We start from the raw sequence: 9337 nt of genomic DNA, 5'->3' as shown, positions 1-9337 counted from the left end.
ACGCTTCCAAATGATTGTGTGATTTTGAAATAAGATCAGTGTGAACTGACCAGATACAGAGGAGTCATTCCAACTCGACATAATACAGAATAGCATATCGCGTCTGCATTCAACATGTTAAATACAATATCCTAACTCCAGCAGTTCCACTATGAACATTCATACTCATAACGGTGGGATATCTCCTCTATTCACTCTGATTGGATATTCTAACATTCAATGTTTCAACATTCTGAAAAGTCCCTGTAGCTGTACAAGTGTTTAGTAATAGATGTGAATCATGCTTAGTTGACAAAAAAAGGAAAGCAGAGTAGATGATCAAGTCCATATCATATAATCATAGTCAATAGATAAAACATCTAAGTAGCTTAAAGAAGTTGTTTCTTCTGATTAGTTTACTTCACGTGTGTTTCTAATTTGACAGCCGATGCATTCACAAGATTCACAACACTGATTATTTTTTGCTTCTTCATCATGAGTTCTCTGTCTAGTCCGACTCCCAGGTCTGTTTGTGCCCTCTTTATCGACTCCCAGGTCTGTCTCTGCCTAGTCCGACTCCCAGGTCTGTTTGTGCCCTCTTTACCAACTCCCAGGTCTGTCTCTGCCTAGTCCAACTCCCAGGTCTGTTTGTGCCCTCTTTACCAAGCCAAATGTGACAATGACCATAGAAGTCGGCAAGACAGCACAAATAGATCTGAATCCAGGCTACCCTTTTTCCATCCTCCTTCACTCTTCTTCGTCTCTTTACTAAAGGTGTGTGTCCTCTTCCATATTATCCTCTTCCTTCCCTCCGGGTTTGTTGACCAGGACCTGCCAGCCACTACTCCCTCCCTCGCCCCCGACCACCCCTCCAGACCCGGTCCCAGCCGTCAGGCCGTTAGCGTGTTGGTAATGGTGATGTTTCTTCTCCTGCATCTCCGGCTGTCCCCCGTCACTTGTCACGTCCAGGGTGGGGTTGTCATGGCAGCCGTTCTCCACAAAATGAAGCTCCTCACCTCGAGTCTTGGGAGAGACCAGGAGAAGAAAACACATTGTTTTCATAACGTCAATGATATAAAATGTCTTACACATGAACAAACTGGAAGGCAAGTCTTTTGTTGCATTGGTAAAACTAGTCAAATCAAATCTAATCAAAGTTTATTGGTCGAGTATACTGTTTAGCAGATGTTATAGCGGGTGCAGCGAAATACTGGTTATGCTAATAGTTCCTAACAGTGCATTCAAATGTCAAGCAAGTACACAAATAATCCAAAACTAGAAAGGAGAAATCAAGAATGTCAGAACAAATATCCAATTAACAAACCAAATAACACTGTCAGTAATCCAAATACAATCTGAGTATGTACACAAACAAGATGTACTTAGAATGATATGTAGAGCAGGAAATATATTACAATGTTAGGAATCCACTATATAAGTACGTGGTGTATATAAATAGTGTAACAAAATGCCACGTACATTTGTAGATATATTAGAATAAGCTATGTGAATAATCCACTATATGAATACACACAGGGTGAAAAACTGTGTAAAAGAAATGGGAAGTGTCCAGTGTTTATTGTCTCCTACATATATATAGTACATGAGACAGGAGCGCAGCGTTGGCTGTGTATGTGTGTGTGAGTATGGGAGTTTGCGTGTGTCACGCCTTGGTCATTGTATTTTGTGTTTTCGTTATATATTTGGTTAGGCCAGGGTGTGACATGGGTTTATATATTGTATTTTCGTATTGGGGTTTGTAGTATTTGGGATTGCGGCTGAGTAGGTGTGTTGTATAGGCTTGGCTGCCTGAGGCGGTTCTCAATCAGAGTCAGGTGATTCTCGTTGTCTCTGATTGGGAACCGTATTTAGGTAGCCGGGGTTTCTCTGTGTATTTCGTGGGTGATTGTTCCTGTCTCTGTGTAGTTTCACCAGATAGGCTGTAATTAGGTTTCACGTTCCGTTTGATGTTTTGTATTTGTTAGTTATTTCATGTGTCGCTTTTTTCATTAAAGTCATGATTAACCACCACGCTGCATTTCGGTCCGACTCTCTTTCTACAAATGAAGAACGACGTTACAGTGTGTGTGTGTGTGTGTGTGTGTGTGTGTGTGTGTGTGTGTGTGTGTGTGTGTGTGTGTGTGTGTGTGTGAGAGCTTGTGTGTCTGTAGTATGTAGTACATAGTATGCACAACACACCAATAACTCCTCTACAATGCGTTCCTTCCTAACAAAAAAATTACTAGCACGTTCCAAGTTATCAAGCTGGTTTTACACTAGTCTTCAGATTAGGCAGTTAGCAAGCTGGTTTTACCATAGTCGTCAGGTTAGGCAGTTATCAAGCTGGTCTTACCATAGTCGTCAGGTTAGGCAGTTATCAAGCTGGTCTTACCATAGTCGTCAGGTTAGGCAGTCATCAAGCTGGTCTTACCCTAGTCTCTAGCTTATGCAGTTATCAAGCTGGTCTTACCCTAGTCTTCAGGGTAGGCAGTTATCAAGCTGGTCTTACCCTAGTCTTCAGATTAGGCAGTTATCAAGCTGATCTTACCCTAGTCTCTAGCTTATGCAGTTATCAAGCTGGTCTTACCCTAGTCTTCAGGGTAGGCAGTTATCAAGCTGGTCTTACCCTAGTCTTCAGGATAGGCAGTTATCAAGCTGGTCTTACCCTAGTCTTCAGCTTAGGCAGTTACCAAGCTGGTCTTACCCTAGTCTCTAGCTTAGGCAGTTACCAAGCTGGTCTTACCATAGTCTCTCGCTTAGGCAGTCATCAGGCTGGTCTTACCCTCGTCTCTAGCTTAGGCAGTTACCAAGCTGGTCTTACCCTAGTCTCAAGCTTAGGCAGTCATCAAGCTGGTCTTACCCTAGTCTCTAGGTTAGGCAGTCATCAGGCTGGTTTTACCCTAGTCTTCAGCTTAGGCAGTCATCAGGCTGGTCTTACCCTAGTCTTCAGCTTAGGCAGTCATCAGGCTGGTCTTACCCTAGTCTTCAGGGTAGGCAGGCGTCTCTGCCAGCAGATATAGATGAGACCAGAGGCGATGATGACCACACAGACAGAACCTATGATCACCAGGACCACAAACAGCTTCCCGTAGTCACTACGCGTCTGACTGGGTCTGGAGTGACACGTGCTAGCACTGCTGTAGCTCTGGATGCCAATCTGGAAGCAGAACCAGACATATGGAGCAGTTCAGTTTCATCCAGACTGATTCATTAGTAGCCTGGTCCAGACAGATGAATATACAGTGCCTTGCAAAAGTATTCATCCGCCCTTGACGTTTTTCCTATTTTGTTGCATTACAACCTGTAATTTAAATGGATTTTTATTTGGATTTCATGTAATGGACACACACAAAATAGTCCAAATTGGTGAAGTGAAATTAAATCAAATTACTTGTTTAAAAAAAAATAATAATAATAAAATGAAAAGTGGTGCGTGCATATGTATTCACCCCTTTGCTATGAAGCCCCTAAATATGACCTGGTGCAACCAATTACCTTCAGAAGTCACATAATTCATTAAATAAAGTCCACCTATGTGCAATCTAAGTGTCACATGATCTGTCACATGATTTCAGTATATACACCTGTTCTGAAAGACCCCAGACTCTGCAACACCACTAAGTAAGGGAATACCCCCTGTATTGGACAAAAATGAATGGCATGTCATTGGCATCGGACAAACCATATACACATTGGCCAATACCACCCAATTCGGCGTTGATTCATGCAAAGTGTATTGCAAATGCCATATGGTAATTGCCAGTTGTAACACTTTAAAAATTCAACAGGGGGCAAATGCGCTCCACCGGGGTTTTTCATATTGGAGATGTAACCCAAATTAATGTCCAAAAGTAAAATTTTGAAAAAATGAACTTTTTTCAAAAACTTATCACCCCATACCTGTTAGAACTCTAGGGGCAGTATTTCATTTTGGATAAAAGACGTGCCCGTTTTTAGCGCGATATTTTGTCACGAAAAGATGCTCGACTATGCTTGGAATTGATAGTTTTGGAAAGAAGACACTCTGACGTTTCCAGAACTGTAAAGATTTTCACTGTGAGTGCCATAGAACAATATCTACAGGCAAAACCAAGATGTTTGAGTGACCAGGAAATCAACAGGATTTTTGAAGGCACGTTTTCAATGATCTCCTTATATGACTGTGAATGGCACAGGAATCAACGGACACTTCCTATCGTTTCCCCCAGGTGTCTGCAGCATTGTGACGTATTTGTAGGCATATCATTGGAAGATTGGCCATAAGAGCCTACAATTACCAAGTGTCCCGCATGGTGTCTGCGTGGAAATTGGTGCGCAAAGTCAGGTCCCAGTATTTTTCCATCCGAATCAGAGAAGAATGCACGTGTCTAGGACTGGCATTTCAATGAAGAGATATATGACCAAACACCTTGAGGATTGATTCAAACAACGTTTTCCATGTTTCAGTCGATATTATGGAGTTAATTCGGAAAAAGTTCGACGTTTAGGTGACTGAATTTTCGGTTAGTTTCGGTAGCCAAATGCATAGTAACAAAACGGAACGTTGTGTCCTACACAAGCATCTTTCAGGAAAAACTGGACATCTGCTATGTAACTGAGAGTCTCCTCATTGAAACATCTGAAGTTCTTCAAAGGTAAATGATTTTATTTGATCCCTTTGCTGGTTTTTGTGAATGTTGCGTGCTAAATGCTAACGCTAAATGCTACGCTAGCTATCACCACTCTTACACAAATTATTGATTTTCTCTGGTTCTAAAGCATATTTTGAAAATCTGAGACGACAGGATTGTTAAGAAAAGGATAAGCTTGAGGACAGGCATATTTATTTCATTTATTTTGCAATTTTCAGAAATCGCTAATGTTGCGTTATGGTAATGAGCTTGAGGCTGTAGTCACAATCCCGGATCCGGGATGGGGCGGCCTAACAGGTTAAAAAAGTGCTTTCTGGACCGTTTTTCGAAATTCTTTCGATTTTTTTGTCAATTACACATGTGTAAGAACTGTATGAATATACTTTTGTCCAATTTTATTATCATTATTTTTTTAATTTTTTTTATATGCGCATAAGGAAAATGTTTTGTCCAATTCCAATATGATTTCATAGGAAGTCAAAAGTCAAAAATGTCAAAATTTTGTAAAAACTTCACACACCCATAAAAAGTGCTTTCTGGACCGTTTTTCGAAATTCTTTCGATTTTTTGTCAATTACACATGTGTAAGAACTGTATGAATATACTTTTGTCCAATTTTATTATCATAATTTTTTTTTTTTTTTTTTTTACATGCGCATAAGGAATATGTTTTGTCCAATTCCAATATGATTTCATAGGAAGTCAAAAGTCAAAAGTCAAAAATGTCAACATTTTGTAAAAACTTCACACACCCTTAAAAAAGTGCTTTCTGGACCGTTTTTTGAAATTCTTTCAATTTTTTGTCAATTACACATGTGTAAGAACTGTATGAATATACTTTTGTCCAATTTTATTATCATATTTTTTTTATATATTTTTTAAATTGTGCATAAGGATTTTTTTTTGTGGGCCAAATGACGAAGAAATTTGACATGCTCAAAAATCCTGCAGAAATGCAAAATTGACTGGCCTGATGAACTCGGGATGGCCGGGCAGTGATAGTTGTTCCTTTCCATCACTCGTTGTGTTGACTTCATCATGTCCATTTTGTGATGTTTTTCACTATATAATCATATTGCAAGTGCACGTGCATTTGCAATATGTTTCAATGTGCATTTACCATATATGTCTCAGCCTCCAGTATTTATGCTGCAGTAGTTTATGTGTCGGGGGCTAGGGTCAGTTTGTTATATCTGGAGTACTTCTCCTGTCCTATTCGGTGTCCTGTGTGAATCTAAGTGTGCGTTCTCTAATTCTCTCCTTCTCTCTTTCTTTCTCTCTCTCGGAGGACCTGAGCCCTAGGACCATGTCCCAGGACTACCTGACATGAGGACTCCTTGCTGTCCCCAGTCCACCTGGCCATGCTCCTGCTCCAGTTTCAACTGACCTGAGCCCTAGGACCGTGCCCCAGGACTACCTGACATGAAGGCTCCTTGCTGTCCCCAGTCCACCTGACTGTGCTGCTGCTCCAGTTTCAACTGTTCTGCCTTATTATTATTCGACCATGCTGGTCATTTATGAACATTTGAACATCTTGGTCATGTTCTGTTATAATCTCTACCCGGCACAGCCAGAAGAGGACTGGCCACCCCACATAGCCCGGTTCCTCTCTAGGTTTCTTCCTAGGTTTTGGCCTTTCTAGGGAGTTTTTCCTAGCCACCGTGCTTTTACACCTGCATTGTTTGCTGTTTGGGGTTTTAGGCTGGGTTTCTGTACAGCACTTTGAGATATCAGCTGATGTACGAAGGGCTATATAAATAAATTTGATTTGATTTGATTTGATATGAAATTTGACCTTGCTCAAAAATGCAAAATTGACTGGTCTGATGAACACAGGATGGCCGAGCAGTGATAGTTGTACATTTCCATCACTCGTTGTGTTGATTTCATCATCTCCGTTAGGTGATGTTTTTACACTATAGAATCATATTGCAAATGCACGTGCATTGTTGTGCAACTGGTAACCCAAAAATAAAAATATGGTTGTAAATGCATTTACCGGTCATTCTGATATTAATGCTCGCTATGGGAACACAGGATGGCCGGGCAGTGATAGTTGTACATTTCCATCACTCGTTGTGTTGATTTCATCATGTCCATTAGGTGATGTTTTTACACTATAGAATCATATTGCAAGTGCGCGCGCATTTGCAATATGTTTCAATGTGCATTTACCATATGAAATTTGACATGCTCAAAAATGCAAAATTGACTGGTCTGATGGACACAGGATGGCCGAGCAGTGATAGTTGTACATTTCCATCACTCGTTGTGTTGATTTCATCATGTCCATTAGGTGATGTTTTTCACTATAGAATCATATTGCAAGTGCACGCGCATTTGCAATATGTTTCAATGTGCATTACCATATGAAATTTGACATGCTCAAAAATGCTAAATTGACTGGTCTGATGAACACAGGATGGCTGAGCAGTGATAGTTGTACATTCCATCACCTGTTGTGTTGATTTCATCATGTCCATTTGTTTATGTTTTCTCACTTTTGCAAAGTCACTGTGCATTTGCAATATGGTTCAATGGGCAGGTACCATCACGAATTTGTCATGCTATAAAAATCCTGCAGGAATGTGAAATTGACTGGTCTGATGAACACAGGATGGCCGAGCAGTGATAGTTGTACATTTCCATCACTCGTTGTGTTGATTTCATCATGTCCATTAGGTGATGTTTTTTCACTATAGAATCATATTGCAAATGCACGTGCATTGTTGTGCAACTGGTAACCCAAAAATAAAAATATGGTTGTAAATGCATTTACCGGTCATTCTGATATTAATGCTCGCTATGGGAACACAGGATGGCCGGGCAGTGATAGTTGTACATTTCCATCACTAAGTTGTGTTGATTTCATCATGTCCATTAGGTGATGTTTTTACACTATAGAATCATATTGCAAGTGCGCGCGCATTTGCAATATGTTTCAATGTGCATTTACCATATGAAATTTGACATGCTCAAAAATGCAAAATTGACTGGTCTGATGGACACAGGATGGCCGAGCAGTGATAGTTGTACATTTCCATCACTCGTTGTGTTGATTTCATCATGTCCATTAGGTGATGTTTTTACACTATAGAATCATATTGCAAGTGCGCGCGCATTTGCAATATGTTTCAATGTGCATTTACCATATGAAATTTGACATGCTCAAAAATGCAAAATTGACTGGTCTGATGGACACAGGATGGCCGAGCAGTGATAGTTGTACATTTCCATCACTCGTTGTGTTGATTTCATCATGTCCATTAGGTGATGTTTTTCACTATAGAATCATATTGCAAATGCACGTGCATTGTTGTGCAACTGGTAACCCAAAAATAAAAATATGGTTGTAAATGCATTTACCGGTCATTCTGATATTAATGCTCGCTATGGGAACACAGGATGGCCGGGCAGTGATAGTTGTACATTTCCATCACTCGTTGTGTTGATTTCATCATGTCCATTAGGTGATGTTTTTACACTATAGAATCATATTGCAAGTGCGCGCGCATTTGCAATATGTTTCAATGTGCATTTACCATATGAAATTTGACATGCTCAAAAATGCAAAATTGACTGGTCTGATGGACACAGGATGGCCGAGCAGTGATAGTTGTACATTTCCATCACTCGTTGTGTTGATTTCATCATGTCCATTAGGTGATGTTTTTCACTATAGAATCATATTGCAAATGCACGTGCATTGTTGTGCAACTGGTAACCCAAAAATAAAAATATGGTTGTAAATGCATTTACCGGTCATTCTGATATTAATGCTCGCTATGGGAACACAGGATGGCCGGGCAGTGATAGTTGTACATTTCCATCACTCGTTGTGTTGATTTCATCATGTCCATTAGGTGATGTTTTTACACTATAGAATCATATTGCAAGTGCGCGCATTTGCAATATGTTTCAATGTGCATTTACCATATGAAATTTGACATGCTCAAAAATGCAAAATTGACTGGTCTGATGGACACAGGATGGCCGAGCAGTGATAGTTGTACATTTCCATCACTTTCGTTGTGTTGATTTCATCATGTCCATTAGGTGATGTTTTTACACTATAGAATCATATTGCAAGTGCGCGCGCATTTGCAATATGTTTCAATGTGCATTTACCATATGAAATTTGACATGCTCAAAAATGCAAAATTGACTGGTCTGATGAACACAGGATGGCTGAGCAGTGATAGTTGTACATTTCCATCACTCGTTGTGTTGATTTCATCATGTCCATTTGTTTATGTTTTCTCACTTTTGCAAAGTCACTGTGCATTTGCAATATGGTTCAATGGGCAGGTACCATCACGAATTTGTCATGCTATAAAAATCCTGCAGGAATGTGAAATTGACTGGCCCGATGAACTCGGGATAGCTGGGCAGTGATTCTGGTTCATCTCCATGGCTCGTTAGGGTTGATTTCAGAATGTCACTTTTGGTGATGGTCCCTCTCCGTTTAAACATATTGCTAATGTACAAAAGTCAACTAGCAAGTCAGTGTCCATCAGTCAATTAGATGTCATTTTGACACCAAACTGATACCAATTGACACCAAACCCACTTTTTCCAACTCATTTAGAAGCCAACTATCATATATGTCAGAGCAGGCCCATAATTCACAGCGCCTTTAGTTTAAAACATAATAAAAACGTAAAACACATAGTTACGTTCTAGCTGCGGGTCCAGGTCAGACATTATGTGAAGGCCTATGTGAGGCG

The 9337-nt window shown here is 40.2% G+C and overlaps 1 protein-coding gene across 2 annotated transcripts in view; it reads right to left on the bottom strand.

Annotated features, from left to right (window-relative positions):
* Positions 1–407: 407 nt before the first annotated feature.
* podxl2 (podocalyxin-like 2) overlaps positions 408–9337 on the bottom strand; it is a 73622-nt gene continuing 64692 nt past the window's right edge. The window contains exons 8-9 of one of the 2 annotated variants that reach the window (XM_052474091.1): positions 2957–3136; positions 408–1002 (exon numbers count right to left, since the gene is read on the bottom strand). In XM_052474091.1, the coding sequence (XP_052330051.1) occupies positions 748–1002; positions 2957–3136 (435 nt within the window). In that variant the 3' untranslated portion in view covers positions 408–747. Of the gene's footprint in view, positions 1003–2917; positions 3137–9337 lie in introns of both variants that reach the window. The other variant, XM_052474092.1, reaches the window with a different exon arrangement.

This window comes from Oncorhynchus keta, chromosome 21 (assembly GCF_023373465.1).
Source record: "Oncorhynchus keta strain PuntledgeMale-10-30-2019 chromosome 21, Oket_V2, whole genome shotgun sequence".
Lineage (NCBI taxonomy): Eukaryota > Metazoa > Chordata > Actinopteri > Salmoniformes > Salmonidae > Oncorhynchus > Oncorhynchus keta.
Note: the sequence above shows the minus strand (reverse complement) of the source record. Positions and strands in the feature narration are given on the sequence as shown.